General features: G+C 34.8%; 2 protein-coding genes across 3 annotated transcripts; one reads left to right on the top strand and one right to left on the bottom strand.

Annotated features, from left to right (window-relative positions):
• The first annotated feature begins 3,267 nt into the window (after positions 1-3,267).
• LOC145076992 (protein XRI1-like) lies at positions 3,268-6,097 on the top strand. Of its 2 annotated transcripts, none has more exons than XM_079022774.1 (9): positions 3,268-3,519; positions 4,124-4,170; positions 4,268-4,387; positions 4,483-4,631; positions 4,862-4,925; positions 5,009-5,120; positions 5,198-5,226; positions 5,302-5,373; positions 5,460-6,097. In XM_079022774.1, the coding sequence occupies exons 1-9, from the start codon at positions 3,497-3,499 to the stop codon at positions 5,750-5,752; spliced, it is 909 nt and encodes a 302-aa protein (XP_078878900.1). In that variant the 5' UTR covers positions 3,268-3,496; the 3' UTR covers positions 5,753-6,097. The 2 variants fall into 2 exon arrangements, with proteins under 2 accessions (XP_078878900.1, XP_078878899.1); XM_079022773.1 differs by having other exon boundaries at positions 4,265-4,387.
• A 4,347-nt stretch (positions 6,098-10,444) lies between these two features.
• On the bottom strand, positions 10,445-11,777 carry LOC145074846 (uncharacterized). The gene is made up of 2 exons (XM_079021168.1): positions 11,596-11,777; positions 10,445-11,442 (listed from the first exon to the last, which is right to left on the bottom strand). The coding sequence occupies exon 2, from the start codon at positions 11,393-11,395 to the stop codon at positions 10,598-10,600; it is 798 nt and encodes a 265-aa protein (XP_078877294.1). The 5' UTR covers positions 11,396-11,442; positions 11,596-11,777; the 3' UTR covers positions 10,445-10,597.
• Positions 11,778-22,300: the final 10,523 nt, after the last annotated feature.

Here is a 22,300-nt window from a genome sequence, read left to right as displayed (position 1 = left end):
TGGAGGTTGTCTTGGTGTGGATTGAGCTTGGAGATCCAGAACCATCATCAACTTTGCAAGCTATTTGAGGTATAAAGCTCTCAACTTGATGATTTTTTATGCTAGATCTAGTTTAGGTCCTTGTTTATGTATTTTTGGGTCCTTTAAGCTTTGTTAAGGAGTATGGGCTACTCCAGCAACTTAGGATGATATATCTAGTCTTGTATGAGGTCCCTTGTTCATAAAAATGATAACTTGATGGGTTTTGTTCAACCATGAAAGGTTGATGCATCTCTTAATGGAGTTAAGATGCTAGAATTGGATCATGGGATGTTTTTAGCCATGCAACGGCTTAAAGTCTTCGACTTTATGGGTTAGGACCTTAATATGATGTTATTTTGTGGATTGGATGATAAGTTATGAAGTGGTTAGCCAAAGGGTTGAGATGAGGCTAATACGTAGGGCGTACTCCTGGGTACGTTGAGCGTACCGAGTGTGTGGCTGTTTTTAGATCGATCACGTACACCGGGCGTACGAGCCTGGTACACAAAGAGTAAGCTAGTCTGTAGGCCGAATGAATTGTGGGCTTTGGTTATTTGGGTTATGTTTCGATTGGGCTTGGCCCCTTAACTCCTATGGATAATTTATGGACTTTGGGATATTTTTGGTCATTAGGCCTTCTTAGATTAGGCATTGTTGGGCTTTTGGGTTCCATTTAGGAATTTGGGCTTTTGGAACAAATGGGTTGTGCCTTGTTTTGGGCCAAGTAGGAAAAAGGGTAAAATAGTCTTTTACCCTCGATGTTGGACACGTGATCTAGATTCATGATTTTGGATTAAGATCTAACTATTAATTGGGTATTATTGATGATGTTAGCGTGGGGATTTCTGGATCAACAGTCTGAACTTTTATCTAAGATATTCGGCAGCTTAAGGTGAGTTTCCTCACTATATTCAGCGGGTCAAAGGAACCAATGCCGGCCCATGGTTTATTATGATTAGGATGCTAGTTGTCTGCGTGACTTTGCATGTATGATTTCTGATATGTACACTGAGCGGGGCCTGATGACTATCTTGTATGCTATGTTATCTTTGTGATTTTTGCATGTGCTTTGTGTGTTTATATGTATGTTGAGCGGGGCCCATTATTTACTGACATATCTATTTCGAGCGGGGCTTGATGTCTGGTCGGGGCCCGATGACGGGTGGGGCTCATTATGTGTTTTATATCTATGGTATGTGGTATTTTGGAAAACTCACTAAGCTTTGTACTTACAGTTTTAATTTATGTTTCGGGTACTTCCAGATCCAAGGGGAAGAGCTCGGGGTGATCACATCGCACACACCATATTGTTCCGCATTTTATTTGACTTTGATGTATTTGGATGTTTTGATTACATTCTAATTCTATTATGGTTACGTGGACATGTTTTAAAAGATGGTTTTATTAATCTAAAAATTAAAATTTTTGGTCTTGATTTTTGGAACGTTACAGTATGTGCTTATTTTTTTGTTGGTGTTTATTTTTTTACATTTCAACGTGTTGACGATTATATTGATAAAAGTTACGTCGAATCGTAAAAAAATAAGCACGAACAAAAAATAACAAGACTACGAGTTATAACATTGGATAAGCGTGTTATAGAAACAAATATGATTTCCATAAGTAATATAGGAAACCACATGCTTATTCTAATAATGTCCTTGACGCCTTCGGATGAAATGATTTCTTTCACATTTCAAAGAAGACAATATTCACTGGTTGTATGCTTTGTGATAACGATAATCAGGAGTCAAAGACAATCGCTATCAAATGTGATGGTTGTTTTTGAGACAACTAATGTTCACTCATGGGCAATTGTATGTTGCATTTTTCAGAGTTAAAAGTAAAGATGAATTAAAAATATTAATTTTATATATTGACAATAAACTTAGCAATATAACATCTAATGTTTTATTCAAATAAGTTTACGGAAATTTGTGATTAATAACAATTATTTACAATATGTCAATAATATTTTTATTAGTTTAGATTCAACTATCCATTTATTCATGTTTTTAATGTATTATTTTGAAAGCTTACTTTAAAAAATATTTAATTTTTACACATTGATAGTCAACAAAATTATTTAAAATATGTCAATAATTTTTTTATTAGTATATATTGACATAGTTACTTATTTATTCATCATTTCGTTTGTATTTATTTCAAAATTTTACTTTAAAAAATATTTGGTATTTCCACCTTATATTTAACCTCTTTTTCAATCAACTTGTGCAATACACAGATCTCACAGCTAGTAGAATAAATAAAATGCATACAACCATTACAAATTTACGGTTCATAAATATTAAAGTCTATTATTTTTATAAAATTAACAGATCAAAATACATTATTATTTAACATAAAAAAAAAACATATATAAACAATATAATTAATAAGCCCCGACAAAAAAAAAAAGTGAGGAAAAATTATAAAAAATATATCAAAATTTATGATTTTTAATTCCTTACAAAATGAGAATCTTCCACACATCCTCATGACTAACCTAGATATCATTTTATGGGAAAATACCGACAATAGTCAAAAAAATTAGGGGTATTTTCAAAATACAGACACAAAAAATTGAATTTCTGGATATAGACATGGATTCCGCGGAGGTAGCTCCGCGTAATCTACTGTAGCTCCGTAGAATGACAAAATCGTAAATAAACCAGTGTATTAAAAAAAACTCAAAATCCATTCCACGTAGCTACCTCCGAGGAATGAACTCAATCCGCGGAGGTAGCTCCGATGAATGAATCTTCATTTTTTTTTCACATCGATTCTTCAAGATTTATATTCATTATCCGACTAATTATTTTCAAGAAAAAATATTATCATACTATCATAATTTTTTCTTGAAAATAATTAGTTGAGGAATTAATAAAAACCCCGAAGAATCGATGTGAAAAAAAAATCTGAAGATCTATTCTTCGGAGCTACTTCTGCGGAAAGAGTTCATTCCTCGGAGGTAGCTCCGCGTAATGGATCTTGAGTTTTTTTTTTTAATACACTAATTTATTTACGATTTTGTTATTCCGCAGCTACAGTAGATTTCGCGGGGCTATCTCCGCGAAATGCATGTCTATGCCCGGAAATGTCCATTTTCATGTCTAAAATTTGAAAATATCTCCCATTTTTCTTTACTATTGCCCGTATTTTCACTCATTTTATCTCCGCATTTATTATTATTATTATTATTAATAGTTTGCTTTTATGTTAACAATCAAAATTATTTGCCATTAAACAAGGAAAAAAGGGGGGCGAAGTGTGGTGCGAGTGACAGAGAAAGCCGGCGGTTTCCCTCGCCATTTGCGCATATTCCGACGACAACTTCTTCTATTGTTTTTCACACTTTTAACTTTTAAGGATCATATCATTTCAAGGCACGCTTATGCTTATGATTACAGCAGGAAGAAGAGTGTAGTACTGAATTATATCATTGAGTTGCTTGCGGTTTTAATTATTCACCGAAATGGACTACAACAACAATGACAAGTACGTGCTAGCGCTACGTTCTGCTTCTTGCAGTATTTTATTTGCGGGATTACATTTATAATACATTTGTTGTGAATTTATACTATATTTCTTATGTCTTTGGGGTAAACTGCAGACAAATTATGCAAATTTTGTGGTGTTTTAGGGCATTTAAATGAAGGATTTGGGACTTGAGTGTTGCTTGATTTCGTTAATTTTGCTTGCTAGCTTAGGGATTTTACTCTACTATTTTTATTGCTTGATGGTGTTTTCAAATGCAGTTGTTTGTGAGTTTATATGGTGTCTTATGTATACAGATGGATTTATGTCAGTTTTGTGGTGTTTAGGGCATTTGAATGAAGGATTTAGAACTTATATATTGCTTGATTTTATTATTTTTGTTTGCTAACTTAGGGATTTTGCTTCTATTGTTTGCAAGTTTGTGAGTTTGTATGGTTTGTTATGTGCTTTGGGGAAAATGCAGATGAATTTCTTCTACCAATGTTGTGTCGTTTAGGCTTTTAGAGGAAGAATCTGGGACTTGGATCTTGTTTGATTCCATGAATCTTAGTCTAATACTTTTGTGGATTGGTGATGTTTTTCTTTATTTTTTGTTGAATTGTAGCACTGAAATGTGGGATTGGGAAGATGAAGATTACGGTTTGCAAACAAGTGAGACTCAACACACAATTCTTTATCTTTCTTAAACATATAATATATATACTATATAGGCTATTGACATTTCTTATTTATGATTTTTTGTCAGCAGATGCTTCTAATAGCCTATGGAGCAATGCAAATGAGAATGAAGATGATCTTACTTATGTGTTTAATGAAACTACCCCAGCAAAGTCCTTTGAGGATTTGGCTTATCAAGCTACCGACAATGGTAATCTTATATCTTTCAAAGAAAAACAAAAAAAAAACATTCATTTTATATTTTTGTTGAATTTGTGATATTTATTACGAGGAATGAAAATGCAGAAAACATAAACAAAGGAAAAGAGCCATATAGAGAAGCTTATTCACAAGCTAAGAGACGTCGAATGCTGCAATTTGACAATGAAATTTTGGATGTGGACATGATACCTGTTTGTGGCAAGGACTTCTCATCCACATATCTAAAGTCAAAGGTTAGTCAAACATTTACATTCCCATTTCAAATAATTATTGTAAGTCAAATGAAATAAATTTATAATCTTTTTAGTCCCCGTTTGTTACACATGACAAGAGAAAGACAGAACAAGTTGTAATGTATTTGACATGCATTTGACTGATGTCAATGGGAGAAAATATAAAGTTTTATCTTTTAATTTCTTTTGACCACTGGTTGTAAAATGTTTTTTTTTTTTTTTATGATCAGGAGAGGGAAGCTTCTTTGAATGGAGCTTTATCTGATATTAATCAATGGGTTGATGGATTCACAGGTTTGACTCTTATAAGAACCATAATCCAAATATATGATAAAGATTATTGTATTAATTTGTGAAACTTTTGAATTGTTTCTCAGATGATACACCTGCATCTGGATCTGGTTACGAGGGTCTAGATCAATCTTCAGAGGGTTGGTTAGATGATTGTCTAATAAATGATACAGAGATGCATTTATGCACTAATGATTTGTATGTTCTTTTTTTTATATAAACTTCATTAATTAATTACCAAAAAGATTTGGCTAATTTAAAAATGTTCATAACAGGAATCCATCTGTTCAGATTGAGCTCACAGGTATGGAAACCTTTTACTATTTCATAATTTTAATATTTTCACTAATCACATATATATTTTTTTTGTTGTTTATAGAGTCGAAGAATTCCCAATCTAAGAATGATGAAGAGATCCCCACTCCTACTCGTAAAAATATCATCTTAAAAGGTGTGTCACATTCCTAAAAAAAGTTGTTGTGATCCTTTTTACAAATGAATAATGCCATTATTTCTAATAATTCTTGTAATGTTTAGGGAAAAAGTCTTTTATTAAGACACGGACAACAAAGATAGCTTCATCGGTTGTTCTTCCATTTGCATTTGTAAAACCATGTGGAATGCAAGGAGCAGTTACTCTAAAAGATATAAACCAGAAAATACTGACTCCACCACCATCAAAATCAAAGAAATCCCATGAAAATGAAAATGAAAATCCTGAAAAATCATATCCAACTTCAGCTTTCTCAGGGAAGCCTGTTGTTGGTAAAACCAAGATTCGTACAGAAGGAGGAAAAGGTAGCATTACAATCATGAGAACCAAAGGATGATTCATGTAAACTGATTAACCCTTTTTGTTAGTAATTTGCTCTTTCTTTTCATGGTGTCATCTAGAATTATTAGTTAAAAAGAAAAAAAGACAAAGAGCAAAAGTTAAGGGAGTCGATGGATGGGTAGTGTTTGTATCTTGATGGAGTGGTTTTGTTTGGTAGATTCCTGTTGTTTTTTAATATCTGAGATGACTGGAATCTATTAGGATCTTTTTTGTCTTTGAGATCCTTCTACCACTTTTTTTTGTCTCTAGAACAACTTGTAATGTTAAAGTTATGTGTTCTTATTGTAATTTTGTATATTGTTTTTGTTGGTTTATGTTCATTTTACCATGTTTGAATCAACTTGGAATTTTGAACACTTAATCTACACAACTCTACATGTTTTTTTTCCTTTTTGATTTAATCCAAAGCATAATGGCTTAAAGACTTAAGCCAAAAAAACCTAGCTTATGTATATATTAAGACATTAACACTTTCCATATTTACCTTTTTCGCCTCCTAACTTCTCTCACATTATAATCAATGAATATTGTAAAATTTGTGTTTTGGAAGATAGTTTATTAAAAAAAACAAAACATATGTATACAACGTTGTCGTGTTATTCTGTTTGGTTTATCGGTTTTTGGTTTATTTGGCTTAGTTTGATTGGTTTTTTAGCATTTCTAAATTAACCATAACCAAACAAAATAAGGTTCGGTTTAATCGGTTTTGGGTTATTTGTTTTCGGTTTTTTCAGTTTGGTTTACCGGTTAAACCAAATAATACAATGTGAAAACAAATTAACAAGAACATCAGGAAAACTAAATCAAATGAATTAATAAGAAAGTCATGATTTCTCTCTCTCTCTCTCTCTCTCTCTCTATATATATATATATATATATATATATATATATATATATATATATATATATATATATATATATATATATATATATATATATATATATATATATATATATATATATATATATAGCACAACAGAGGAATTCGAAGCTAACTAGATAAGTGGGTTGTCCTATTTGGGCTCTATGTGCTCAAAATGATTTTTAGAAACTAATTTTAAAATTTAAATAAATTTTAATTAAACAGCTTATTCAATTTAACAAAAATAATGAAAATTTAACAAAACCCAAACCGGATAAGGTATGTATCCTTATTTGGCCAATCAAACCAAATTAAAATTAAAATGATCCAAATCAATTGAACCGAACATCATTCGGTTTGATTTGACTATTCGATTTTGACTTTTTCTCACACCCCTACATGTTAGTATAAGTAGCTGGAAGAAAATTGATTATCAAGATAAATATAAATTAGTTGACGATTCGTAACTTCAATAAACTGTATATCCCTGATTATATGTTTATTATTATTCAAGTCATCGTAGTCAGTTTATTGAAATAATCAGTTAACATCTGGCTCCAAATTGGAGTCGCTCTTTGTTTACTTCTTGCTTGCAAGGGTAAAAAGGGAAAGTGGAAAAAGTCGAATTAATTTCTTGATGGATGATGGATCATGGGTGTCTTTAAATGTTCATAATGGCAGTTCATGGATATTGGTATTTCTTTATTTAATAAGGTAAGTCCTTAAATTTAGTGCAATGTACAATTTGTAACGCAATAAAGTCCAAACTATTATTATAGGACTTGATTTAATTCGAACTAGTAAACAACTTTTTTTCATATTATTAACTGTTTTCCCTTAATGACTGTTATTAGAGAGGATTAGTACTTAAGCAAAGCCGAGCTCCCAAGCCACAGCCGATGGAGAATTCTGGCTAGCAAACCAGTTTAGTAAAAGACAGGTCCAGAAGTGACAATCTCCAGAAAGTATAGTGTGTAAAGTATGTATAATATACTACTGTTCATAAGGCGTTTTGTAATTTAATTGTATGTATAATTCACGTATTTTTGGATGATGACAATTTGATCTCTTTTAGGGCCAAAATAATTTGGTTGGGAAAAGTAAACACAAATAATATAATTGTTGTGTACAAATCAGCTCCCATAGTAATTATGTGATATATTCATATTATGATTTAATGGGTAAAAGTTAAAATGCTTGAAGAATGTTTGGTAACTATAGTTTAAAAGCTTGAGGAGAGAATATTGGTAATTTAAAAGTGGACACCTACACCATTTCTCATTAGCTTGTTCTATGGGGAAGGAGATGTTAGGCATACAATCATACTTCCACTTACTTCCCTTGAAGAGTAGAGATTGTAACACCATCATAGTCTACAATGGCCCCTACATATAGAAGTGGACATCGTACTCTTTCCCTAGATACACTTGCAACCCCACCCCCACCCACTCTCAGCAAAAACCGGTATCAACTGTGTAGAAGAAAATTAAAAAACACATGACACATCCTACAACAAATACCTAACACCATATCACATAACCTAGATACATACATATATGATTCCACTTCTTAAAATTTATTTTTGTGTTCGTTTATAGTTGATGTGTTCTCCAAAAGTATCACCTCGTTCATCTCAAACCTCAAACTCTCTTCTCACTTCATTCTCTCTCCTCACTCCATCAACACTAGTCACTAACAGTCTCGACCATCCTTATCATAAGTGTCATTTACCTCATTTTGCTATGTCCAATCACCAAAATCTTCATCCCCTTAATTTCAAGGTGATCGAAAAACTCTCAACATAAGTGACACACTCATCGCAGATGTCGGTTACTTCCTTTTAATGTGTTATTTCAGTAGAAATAAGTGACACATTCACCATGTCTACAATATAAGGTTTCATATGAGATTATACTAAAAATAAATAAATAACCAAACATTTTTAGTTGTTAAAACATATAATCAAGTCATACGTGAGTAATTTGTGCAGGAAAAAACCTACACTCCTCAATGAATGTTCAAAAATCGCGGAAAGTATATCTTGAATGTAGGCCTCAATCTCTATAAAGAAGAGTTTTGTGTTTCCGTCTTAGGACACTGCATATGCAGACCTCAATCTTTATAAAAGCTCATGGTTTTTCTTGTTAATCAACTATTGTATTATATATTCATTCAATTTCGTTTGTTTTGTTTATGTTATATTGTTGATTATACTTCTGTCATAACATAAATAAACAGATATTATTATAGAATTGTTGAGGGGAAGAATGGAGTTGTAAGAATGGTTTTAGTTTTACAATGTCTGAATGAGTGAATTCCGTAAAAATATCAAAAGGAGCACTGCTAAATAAAATCAACATATCCAAAGTGTTACCGGTCAAAAATTTTATTCTACTTTGAATGTTTATGTTTATTTATGCTTTTATGTTTGTTTGGTTACAAACTTGAATAAAATAATTTGTTAAATGAATATGAGAAAAAAAAAACTTGTGTGTAACCATTCGTGTTCATTTGTTCTCATTTATAACTCTAGACATGGTGCTCATCTCATGTATTTTGGAGGCAGTAAGAATTATTTAGTTAATAGCCACAGGCCAAGCAAGATACTAAACTAGAAAATTTATAAATTACAAATATAAAAAATGAGCTGATCTGTACATAACAATTGTTTTTTATACATAACAATTGGTGTTTTAAAATGTTGTATTGTACACCTAATGTATAATTTTTGTGTATGGTAAAAATATGTTGTGTATAAATCACTTCCCATATAAAAAAAAGGTTCCCATATAAAAAAAAGGAAAGATACACCTGTGTGAGCAATTGATATCATCTATATAAGTGTGAGTCGGAAGAAGTTAATCTAAGATAACAAAGCATCAACAACAAGAAAATTCTTTTTGGTAACTTTTTTCCCCTTACTTAACATATCCCTTATTTATTATTCTTCTATAAAAATAACAAAAAAAATCTACAAATCCACCAACGCGACATTTAATCCATAATGATGCTTCCTAATGATCATAAAAGACAATAATAATCATGATGACGAGGATACCTTTATAAAAGACAAGATTAAATAATAAATTATAGATGGATTAAGTAAAAGGAATATTTGGACCATGGTTTGTTTTTCAAATTGTCAGTCAGGCCGGTTGAATTTATTCTTTATTTTTGTACAAATGAAAATGTCAAACCTTAAAAAGAAATTAAAATTGTTTCCATTTGTTTTTTTAAGAGTTATTTAAACAAGTTTGGTAATATTTATTTTTTAACTAAACTGAAATTGAACATTCCGTTTCTTGGATTCTTTTCAGACGGATTTTTGTTTCTTGAAAAGCAGTAATGAACAAAACTGGTGTCCAGTTGGACCCACTATCACCCCACCCTTTTACTTTTGTTTCAGTAAATCAGCATGCAAATCACTCATTGTAAAACATAATAGTCGCACACTATTATCTCACTAACATAGAACTCATTAGGGTCAGATATCGAACACTATTATCTCATAACATAAAACCCGTAGGGTAGGTATGTAGATTAACAACGTATTAGTAATGGAATCATGATAATTAAAATTCCAGTCCCCTATGACAATTAACACAGCCCTATACGATCGCACACCTGAAAACCCATTAAATACTGTACTTATTTATATAATAATTTCTTACTTTAATCAATTTCTATGACAATCTTTAATTTTTACCTATTTAAACTATCATGAATTATAAAATCGTATCTCACCTGGCTTCATAAACTACAATTAACATATTATATCTTTTGGTTTAATTTGCGAAGTATCACATGTTTTGTTTAAAAAATCAATTTGTTGTATATGTTTAAAAATGTCCTTAAATAAATAAACATTGAACAGTGTGAGATAAATGCTTTACATAATTGGACTAAATGTACTAGAGATATTGTAAAAAAAAAATCACATGGAACAAGAATTTAATTTTCTTGTTTTTGTTTTTTAAACTAAAAGATATCAAGAATTTCCAAGATCAGATTGTTGCATAATGGACAACTAGCCCTTTGAACAAAAAGCTCCCTTGAACAGAGTCTGCAGAAAGTGTGCCCACAGGGAATAAATGCTGCGCCCTTATGTCTTACCATGCACACGCAGCAGTTGTTGTACTTGTATCCTCCTCCACCACCACCGCCTTCTTCCACCTCCTCCTCCTCCTCCATCTCCTCCGCCTCTTTTTCTTCTTCATAATCCAAATACGCAGATCCATCCACTTCCAACAGCGACATCAACGACATCCTCGCCGCCGCCGGTTCTCCTTCTCCACCGGCGCCCCGATTTTCCTCCGTCGAGGTTTGCTCACTTTCCTCCACCGGCGGGTCAGTTTGTACCCTGGCTGTTTGCGTTTCCGGTATGTTACTAGAGTTAGTTACCTGCGGTGAATTCAACTGCCACGTTGATTCGTCGGTGGAGTTCCGCTGAGTCGAACCATGTCGCGTCGACAGACGATTGCTCTCTGTGGTAATGGGGACAAGAGAGGCGAGAGTAGGGGCGGTGGTTGTACAGACTGAACCAGCGAGTTTGAGCCGGAGTTTCTCCCTAATCATCTTCCACGTCGTCTTCGGTTCTTTTCCACAAGTCTGATCATCGCGTATAAGATCCAGTAGAGTACGATCTTGGATCCGATAAGGCGGCGTCTGCTTGATCGACAGGATTCCACCGAGCGTTAAACTAGCTGGTGCAGGTGGAGCGTTAGTTTCTTCATCCAACTCGTTACGCCGGCTCCGACCACCACCGCTGTCTTCCATTCCAGAAACGCCTCAAACAAAGAGAAAAATGCCGCAACCAATTGACACTGTTTGTGCAATAATTTCAAGAAGAAATCATGATTAAGTGAAAACAGATCTGAAATATGTAGTGTAGAAGAAGAGGAAGTAGAGAGACAAAGAGACAAGAATTCCGATAAAAATTTAATTAGATGGAGAAGAATGGAAGATGAAGCATATACCAGAATCAATTGTGTTTGTGTGGTGAAGGAAACTGTAGGAATGGATATGGATTTTGGAGGATTTGCTTCTTTTTGTTACTTTCTGTTGGTTTTTTGTCTCAGTTTCCTCTCGTTTTTTTCACACAGTTCGTTGGAGAGAGAGAGAGAGAGGAGAGACAACGCAGCGAGGGTTATGGAACGGCTTTATTAAGAAGAAAATCGGTCACTTGAATTACAATTTACACATTTCTTTCGATTTTTGTAATGAACATTTAAAAGGTGATAATCACTAAAATAATCAATGTACGATCATCTTTTGGAAATTATTGAAAAGTGATTATTTATTGTAAAATAAATTGTACAAATACTGTTGCCTTTACCAGATTAATTTATGAATGGTCTTCAATACGAAATAATGATGAAATTCATGAATTTATCTAACGAAATTTTGTAAAGATATGATAGTATTTGGCAAAAATATTGGGGTTTTAGTTAGAACATCGGAATGGTTATACATCCAAATAAATGATCATTAGTTATCGGTAATTAACTTTGTAAAAGTTTAGGCCAAGGAGATGCCAAATGTACTAAAATAATTCTTTTATTAAATGTATTAAAATGATTCTTTTATATGTAATACTAATATTCTCTTATTTTTCTGAAATATTAAAAAAATACTTTATTTAACTAGTCAATTTTTAAACATAAATCGTATTTTAATACATATAAATACAACTATATCGGTTCATTATTTATATACGTAAAATGCAAAAAAAAATGTTATTTTACAGTTACAAAATAAAATAAAAAACACTGAAAATATTATGTTACCTTTATAAAGATTATATTTTATAAATAAGAAGTCCATAAATATTTAACAAAAAGAATTTATTTCGTAAAGATATAAAAAATATTAAAAAGTAAATTATACTTAAAGAGATAAAATAAACTATCATTAAAATAAAATGGGTTAGATGTATCACTTATGAAAATATATTGACCATTCATTATATATGAAATGGTTAAAAAAATCTATGTAATCCAATGATATTAAATTGTTAATTAAACAAAATATATAGTAATAAGTTATAAAAAAAATTGTCATTAAAATTGTGCTTAGTTATATACAAAAATCATAAAGTTAAAAGAACTTATGCAAAAAATATTTTATAACATATATGACTATTTTGTAATAGTTTCAAAAAACATGGTCACTATTTAATTATATCACACCTCCTATCAGTTTAGTGATTTTCCCTTTAAAATGTGGGAGTTTTGAAAGTTAGATAATAGACTAATATGAATTTATATCGAAACATGTACCTATAAATTGTGTGACATATTTGTCTAAAACATATTTTAGTAAAACTTAAAAATGCAACCTCGTAAATATAATGTTTCACCATTTACAGTTTTAAGTATGTGTTTAATCTAGTTGATACTTGCAACTGAAAACTGAATGTTGATTATTTGTAGTTAGTAGCTGTAATATGAAAGTTGTAATTTTTATTTATGAATAAATGTTTAAAAAAATAATTGTTAATTTTTAGATGTCAAAAATCAAATAAAACTAAAACTTAAAAACTTCGAAAAACTAGAAGGTCTCACTAATGATTTAAAGTAACTTTTGGATAGTGAGATGTTTATTTAAAATAAAACTAAAAACTCATAAAATCTAAAAACTAAAATTTATGAAAATCAATGTGTGAAGGCGTCTAAGGGTCGACGGTGTGGGCATGGTAACGATCGTGGTTTGCCACGGTGGACAATAGGAACACCATCCCCACCATGTTGTCTTCATTGTGGTTTGGCCGCATGCGGTTAGAAACTGTCGCACTTCCGCTCTATTATTTACCATTCTTTCTCATTTCCTAATGTTTTACACAGTCAAATATTTAAAAATCATTTATTTCTGTTTATTTTATCACATTTTTCTACATCCATTTCTCTCAAAATCACTAGAATATGTCGTCATTTTCGTCTTGTGAAGAATTTCAAGTTATGCTTGAAGTTGTTGACGGGGCTGCTAAAATTGTAACGTCCCAAAAATAAGAACAAAAAATTTCATTTTTAAATTAATAAAACTGTAATCCAAAACATCATCATGAAACCAAGGTGAAACAAAGTGTATCGATACATCATAAAACATCAGAGTAAATCACAAAATGCGGAATAAGATGGTGTTTGCTCTACAATCATCCCAGACTCTTCCCTTTCGAACCAGAAGTACCTGAAATATAAACTGAAAACCGTAAGCACAAAGCTTAGTGAGTTCCCCAAAATACCACATACCATATATAATAAACACATAATGGGTCTCACCCGGTATACATATAAACATATAATCGTAAAACACATGTGATAATCACAAAGATAATAGCATACAGAATAATCATCGGGTCTCGCCCGACATCGGGCCCGGTACACATACAAGCACAAAAGACATGCAAGAGTCACGCAGACATCTAGCACCCTAACATAACAACCATGGACCGTCATTGGTGCCTTCGACCCACTAAAACACAGTGATAAAACTCACATCAAGCTGCTGAATCACTCGAAAGAATCTCTGATTGATGTCCCGGAAAATCCTTGCGTTATCAAAAATCAATAGCATCCAATTATTAATTGGATTTCGATCCATAACCAAAAGTCTAAGCTATTTGGTCCATAATCAGGGTAACAGACCAATTTACCCTTTATCTAACTTGGCCTAATACCAAGGCCTAACTCAACCATTCAAAGGCCAAAATCCTAAAGCCTAATATATGGACCAATCTTTTCAAGTTTGGCCTAAAACCCATCATGAGCCAAAAATCCAAGGAATCCCAACATGCTAGCCCAAAGCCCAAAATAGAGGTCTAGTGGCCCAACTAGGCCCAAACTTCCAAATCCAGACTATAGCCCAATACTGAGGACGTTAAACCCAAAGGCCCATCTACTGCGTACGTGGGGCGTACTCAGCTCGTACACTTAGTGTACTCTATCTGGAGCTAGTACGCGCAACGTACCAGCTGGGTACGCCTTGCGTACTCCCCAGTGTGCCACTTACTCCATTAAGCACTTAACCCGCTAAGTCCTTTATCCAAACTCCTAGATCTAGTCCCTAAAGGTGACTTATCACGTAAAGTTGGTAACTTTACATGCATGCATGGCTTAATGGGGCTCAAGAGCTCAAAAAGAGCTTAACAAAGGTCTTAATACATGCATGGGTCAAAATACACCATAAAGATTACATTTTTATGATCATGGGGACTGCATGGAGCTAAGATCTAGCATCCATTACTTCTAGAGTAGATCAAAAGCCCACCTTTAAAATAAAAGGCTCCAAAATACCCAAGAAACACCACATAGAAGATTTATCATAAATGAACATAAAGGTGTGAGATTTTTACCTCAAAGAGCTTGCAAATGAGAAGGTGATTCTGGATCTACAAGCTAAATTAAACTCTCCAAGGGTTTCTCTTCTTCTTCTTCACCTTAAGACACCAAAAATCCCATTACCAAGCTCAAAAACTCACTAACACACTTAGGGTTTCGTTCTATGGGACAAAGAGGATGGAGGTTGGTCTAAAATGTCCAGGAGATGAGTTTAAGACGTGTAAATAGGGCACAAACCCTAAAAACTAGGGTTTGTCCCAGATCTTCATACGCCATGTGCAAGTGGAATCTGCAATCAATCATCGGGCTAGTACGCCAAGCGTACCATATAGTACGCCTCACGTACTAGATAAAGAACAAAAATAAAAGGTTTTTCAATAATGGTTTAAAAGTGAAACTTACTAAACTTGAGTGTTACGATTCTTCCCCACTTAAATCAGACTTCGTCCTTGAAGTCTGTTGCTCCAAATAACTCCGGGTAGTGCTCCCTCATCTCATCCTTCGGCTCCCACATCTATTCTGAACCCTTGCGATGTTATCACTGAACTTTCACCAACTCAACAACCTTCTTCCTCAAGGTTTTCATTTTCTGGTCAAGAATCACCACCGATTTTTCAATATACTTCTGGCGGTCATCTACTTGAATATCCTCCAATGGAATCATTACGGAATCATCCACTAAATAATTCTGCAACTACGAGACATGGAACGTGTTATGGATCTGACTGAGCTCCTCGGGAAGATCCAAGTGATACGCACCCCGGCCCACCCGAGCCAAAACCCTAAAAGGACTTATATATATGGGGCCTAATTTTCTCCTCTTCCTAAATCGGATGACACCATTCCAATGTGACACCTTCAAGAGAACCATGCCCCAACCTGAAACTCTAGATCTGGTCGACGTCTGTTGGCATAACTCTTTTGCCGACTCTGAACTGTCTGGAGTCTACTCTGAACCTGTTGTATCAACTCTGTGGTTTTGAGTACCACCTCGGTACTCCCCATGACTCGCTGACCGACCGCACTCCAACAAATCAACTTCCTACATTTCCTCCTTTAGAGCATCTCAAAAGGAGGTCGATCGATGCTGGCGTGATAGTTGTTGTTATACGAAAATTCCGCTAATGAAAGATACGTATCTTAACTCCCACCGAAGTCCAAAACACACGTCCGCAACATATCCTCCAAAGTTTGAATGGTCTACTCGCTATGCCCGTCAGTCTGCGGATGTAATGTCGTGCTAAAATGGAGACAAGTACCCAACTCATCATGGAACCTCTTCCAAAATTGGGAAGTAAATCGGGCATCCCTGTCTGAAACCACCAAAACCGACACCCCATGCCATGCTACAACCTCTCTGATGTATACCTCAGCCAACTTCTCCGCAGAGATACTCTCCTAAATCAGGATAAAATGCACGCTCTTAGTCAATCGATCTACGATGACCCAAATCGAATCCACTCCGTGCATAGTCCGAGGCAACTTTGTAATGAAATCCATCGTAATCTCCTCCCATTTCCAAACAAGAATATCCAACGGATGCATCTTGTCGTGAGGTCGCTAATGCTCGGCCTTGACTTTTTTGCAAGTTATGCACCTCTCCACATACCAAGCCACATCCCACTTTATGCAAGGCCACCAATAATTAGGACGAAGATATCTATACATCTTCATCAACCCGGGATGAATGGAGAACCTAGACTAGTGCGCCTCCTCCATCAGAACCTGACGCACACCGACCCAATACGGAACCTTATCCTCCAATGATGAGTCAACAACCCACGACTATCATAATCAAAGGAAGCCACCTGACCCACAATGCGCTCACTCTTCCAGTGCTCTTCATGCATAGCCTCGATCTGAGCCTCATGAAGCCGCTCGAATAGCGGAGTAATCACGATTATCCTAAAAAAATATCCCTGATTTGAGCCGCGACCGCCTTGCGGCTGAAAGAATCGGACACCACATTGGCCTTCCCTAGATGGTAAAATATCTCACAATCATAATCCTTCACCACATCCAACCACTGGCGCTACCTCATATTCAGATTTGGTTGATCCATCAAATACCTCAGGCTCTTATTATCCGTGTAAATAGTACAACAGACCCCATAGAGTTAATGTCGCCAAATCTTGAGGGTGAAAACCATAGCCCCCAGCTCCAAATCATGTGTTGGATAGTTCACCCCATGAGGCTTCAACTGCCTCGAAGCGTATGCGATCACGCGACCCCTCTACATCAAAACTGCTCCCAAACCCGTGATAGAAGCATCATAATAAACCACGAAGTCATCAACACCCTCCGACAGGGTCAAAATCGGCGCCTAGCATAGTCTCTGCCTCAGGGTCTTAAAAGTTGCCTACTGCTCAGGTTCCCAGCGAAATGTCACCGTCTTCTTCATTAACCGATTCAAAAGAACAACTATCTTGGAGAAATCATGGATGAATCCATGATAGTAACCTGCTAAACCAAGGAAACTCTGAATCTCAGATGGAGGCCTCAGAACCTCACACCTCATCAAGGCCTTGACCTTGGGCGGATAAACTAGAATAACATTCTTGTTGACAAGGTGCCCCAGAAATTGCACCTCGCGCAACCAAAAGTCACACTTAGAGAACTTCGCACAAAATCTTTCCCTCCTCAAAGTCTCCAGCACCTCCCTCGAGTGCTCCTCGTGCTGCTCCTGGGTCTTGGAATAGACCAGGATATCATCAATGAATACAATCACAAACCAATCCAGCATCGACCTGCATACGCGGTACATGAGGTTCATGAACACGTCTGGAGCATTGGTGAGCCCAAAGGGCATCACCATGAACTCATAATGACCATACTGAGTACAAAAGGGTGTCTTCTGCACATCCTCCTCTCTGACCCTCATCTAATAGTAACCCGAACGCAGATCAATCTTGGAAACCAAGATGCACCCTGAAGCTAGTCAAATAAATCATTAATCCTGGGGAGTGGATAACGGTTCTTCACTGTTAACTTATTCTGCTTTTGATAATCAATACACATCCGATGAGACCCATCATTCTTTTTCATGAACAAGATCGGTGCTCCGTATGGCGAACTGCTCGGTTAAATAAATCCCTTGTTTAACAACTCCTGTAGCTGTGTAGACAACTCCTGCATCTCAGGAGGAGCCAATCGATATAGTACCTTGGCTATCGAAGTCACACCCGGAACTAGGTCAATCCTAAACTCCACCTGCCTCTCTGTAGGCACCCCAGGCAAATTCTCCGGAAACACATCTGGATACTCCCGCACAATCTGTGCATCATCCACGGTCGCCATACCCTTGTCTTGGGTATCCATAACATAGGTGACGAATCCGGAACAACCCTAATGAATATAGCATATGGTCCTCATTGCTGAACACAAAATCGCCCCCCACTAAGCTCTCTCCCCCTGAACCACCAACTCCCCAGTTGGGGTTCGAATACGAACTAACTGGTGCTCACAATCAATCACCGCCCCCATTGAGGCTCAACCAATCCATACCCACGACAACATTGTTTTTGCGCAAAGGAACGGGAACCAAATCAATCGGACACTGCTAGCTGAACATCTGAAGAATACAATCCCAATAATCCCTCGCTACCTGGACATATCAATCATCTAAAATCTCGACGTCTAAAGAACAATTCAGCTCCCCCAGAGCTCCGGAAAAACTCTTGCTAAGCGCAAGCGATACAAAGGATCGGGTAGCCCCGGAATTAAAAAATACCAAAGCAGAAATACCGTTCACGAGGAACGATCCTAAAATAAAACACATAAATATAAGAAGGTAATTCAATAAAAATAAAGAGATAAGGAGAAGATATATACATGTCACCACATCAGGTGTCGCACGATCATCATATGGGATTATGCTTTAATCATCATATGGGTCGTGTGGAATATGACACTGGTAGTGTCATCCAAAAAAATATGAAATGGGGTCGTCTCAAGGCAAAAATTGGCAATTTTTAGCAATGAACTTTAGAAAACCGATCGAAAGAAGGGAATGCACTTTGGAGCCACACAACGTCATGTCAAACTAGTTATATTTGACACGAGGTCATGTCAGAAGCATAAATGCCTTTTAGAAGTTTTTTTTACGATATAATTCGGGATTTTCAGCCATTCCAAACTTTATCTCTCATTCTAGGCGACCAATGGGTGATTTTTGAAGGGTTTTTTTAGCTATTAAATTGAGAAGATCATTGTGGAAACATTTAAATTTCATTTGTAAGACAGATTAATCTTGTCATTTCTACTTTCTAGACTTTGGATTCAAGCTTTAGCCATGTCCGACAAAAGCCTTTCCTTTTCTGATTTTGTAGTACGACTCTGTTTATGCTTTTAATCATGTGATTTGAGGTTATGTTCATGATTATATCTAGCAATTGTAGTTTCGTTTTAATCTGATGTTTGATTTAATCATGGTTCATGTTGACCACTAGAAATAGGCTTACTTCATTCTCGTTATTCAATTTATAGAATCTGTAATTATTTTATGAATTGAAACTTGAAAGTAAAGTATAAGAATCAAATTGGGTCTATGGTGGCATTAAATTTGGTGTAAACTACAATTGCGTGTTTTTACATTTTTGAGCTTATGATAAATAACATTAAAATTAATTCTAATGCGTTTTTTCAATCTAATTCTAAGAGCTTTTTTAGGTTATATTAGTAAAGCTAGGTTTGGTTCAAAGAGATTATTTTGATCATATACTTTGGTGAATATAGAACACTAGAACTTGTAAGTGTTTGCAAGTACCAACTTAGACAGATTATGGCATAACCTTTTCACGTGATTGAATTGCATGACACATGAGTTTACTATGAGATCATAACCATTTTATTATGAAGTTACAATTTCTTAATTGTATGTGTTTAGTTCTAATTTTCGCAATTACAAATCAACCCCCCCCCACCCACACACATACAATTTTGTGGCTCAAATACCTTACACAAGGAAGTATAATCATGTAACGTCCCATTTTCACAACACAAAAATTTTCATTTTATTTAAGTTAATCTCCCAATTATAACTCCATTATGGAGAAAATCGTTTATCCAAAATACATTTACAAATATCGAGCTAATATTAAAGCGCAGAATCTTCATTGTTGTTGATGAATGTGTACAGTCATGTCTTCACCTTCCCATGAAGAACGATGATACCTGAAACAACAAAAAAATTGGGTAAACACAAAGCTTAGTGAGTTTCCAACTTTATCCATTAGAATGGTCCCAATAAACAAGATCTAGTCTTTAAGTCATCAAGGGATCAAAAGTGCACCTTTTTCAACTTAATCCATTAAGTCAAAGTCTCCAACCTTCAGATTTGAATTAATATGATGTTTAGAAGGATAAAGTTTCCAACTTTATCCATAACAAGGTCACAAACTTTCAAGATCTAAACTTTATGCACTTAATGATGGGTTTTGGTCATAAGACATCCTATGTGCTCATACAAACCCTAAAGCTTGGATCTAGGTTTCTCTATTGTACATACTTTGAATCCAAGACTATGAACCCTAATTCTAGCATATGGAAATCAGAATTCACATGTAAATAGGTTTAAGAACATACCTTGATTGTTATATATCAATAACAATCCAACTCCTCCTTGAATTGACCTTGGAAAGCAGAGAGTCACAAGTGTCACTCCTCTAATGTCTTACAAACACCATAAGCAAGTGGAGAAGGTATAAAGAGAGAGGAGGGAGGTTAGAATTCGTCCTTAGGACCTCTTGGGAAGGGTTAGACGAATTCATGTGCCTTAGGGGGTTTATATAGGTGTAAAGATTAGGGTTTTAGTCATTATCCTTATCTAGTTGCTTGTCCACCAAGCAACCATAAGATAAGTCCTAGAAATCCTTATCCTAGTCGAATTCTAAGAGATTTACACCTCAAATTCGTTCACCATATATATAAGATAATCCTTACCTTATTTTGTAACTATCACATAATTACAATTCAGCCCTCTAGTTTAATTAATTACACTTGATCACAAAATTAATTCTTAATTAATTATTGACCGATATTAATTAAACAAATATGATTTCTCCTTTAATATATTATTCTTATAACATATTAATAAATCATAATAACCTCTCTCTCTATTTATTTCTCTAATCAAGTTGCTTTGGTGAAGGCAACCCAAAAGGACCATGCACCATCGGGTCAAGTACATACCAAAATAGTTATGGACTTAGACACTAATCCAACAGTCTCCCACTTGGATAAGTCTAATAACTATTTAGCGTATGACTTCGGATCCTGATCTGCAATCGTAGCTTTCCAAAGCCGCTGTCAACTCTGATCATATCAAATACGCGTGTCCTTAGATAAGGGATCATATATTCCTCCATTCTAGATATCATATGAGATATGATTTCAAATCATTCTCTTTGTACTATATCTCGATTTCTAATTTATGACGACAGACTAATTGAACAAATCAAATTAGCCCTAGCCCGGCCGAGCATTTACGTTTGTCATCACTAAACCATCGAGGGGCCCAAAGATATCGCTTTTATCCTACCTTGGATAAAAGGAACGGATAAACTTTGATACAATGCTTGCTTGCACTCACTCACCGAATCACACACAATAATATGTTTTATAACACCAAGTTACTAGTGCGTTTACATATTATCAATGTGCAACCGATTTGCAAGATACAACTCACACATCTCGGTCTCAAGAATATAAGATGTTATCGTCTCACTAATCACTCGTGATACAATCCATGGAGTGATCCAAGTGAGCGTGGGTTTAATCCAATGCTCAAATCATATTCGTAAGCACTCATGAACGTTGCAGCAAACATTTGCTTATGTCTAATACTCTTTTAGACAATCCACACACCAATTCACGACAGTCTTCATTCATATCTACTTCCAACATATGAACGACTGTGGCCCGTTTGAATAATTCGATTATTCTTAATAAACTCAATTATTCTGGAAGTCAAAACATGCAAATGTGAAACACAAGAATAATACTAATCCCATATGGCCTCAAACCTTTGAGTAAAAATAAAACGCCTTTTATTTATCACCATATTGATTACTCATTATTTGTCGTTTCGGGTAATCAACTTCTTACTTGAATTACAACACTTGTCCCATGCTCCTAGCATGCACACAATGTTTACCTATGGTTCTTACTTTGTGAAATAGATCACATTGAACACATTTTCAATCATTCTCATTTCACAACTCCAAATCCTTTTCATAAGTGAAAGAATATCAAATTCTTGCTACTTATAGAATATGCTAGATTCTAACATTTTATGCAATGATCTCCTTTTGTAATGTCACTGCACCAAAGTCACTAAGACTATTGC

This window comes from Lactuca serriola, chromosome 9 (genome assembly GCF_051521515.1).
Source record: "Lactuca serriola cultivar US96UC23 chromosome 9, Lser_US96UC23_V15, whole genome shotgun sequence".
Taxonomy (NCBI): Eukaryota; Viridiplantae; Streptophyta; class Magnoliopsida; order Asterales; family Asteraceae; genus Lactuca; species Lactuca serriola.
Note: the sequence above shows the minus strand (reverse complement) of the source record. Positions and strands in the feature narration are given on the sequence as shown.

Excerpts from the sequence above, each read along its gene's own strand:
- LOC145076992 (XM_079022773.1), top strand. The coding sequence starts at position 3,497 with ATGGACTACAACAACAATGACAA. Across the intron at positions 4,171-4,264 it reads AGATTACGGTTTGCAAACAA|CAGATGCTTCTAATAGCCTA; the intron begins GTGAGACTCAAC and ends ATTTTTTGTCAG. Across the intron at positions 5,121-5,197 it reads CATTTATGCACTAATGATTT|GAATCCATCTGTTCAGATTG; the intron begins GTATGTTCTTTT and ends TGTTCATAACAG.
- LOC145074846 (XM_079021168.1), bottom strand. The coding sequence starts at position 11,395 with ATGGAAGACAGCGGTGGTGGTCGGAGCCGGCGTAACGAGTTGGATGAA.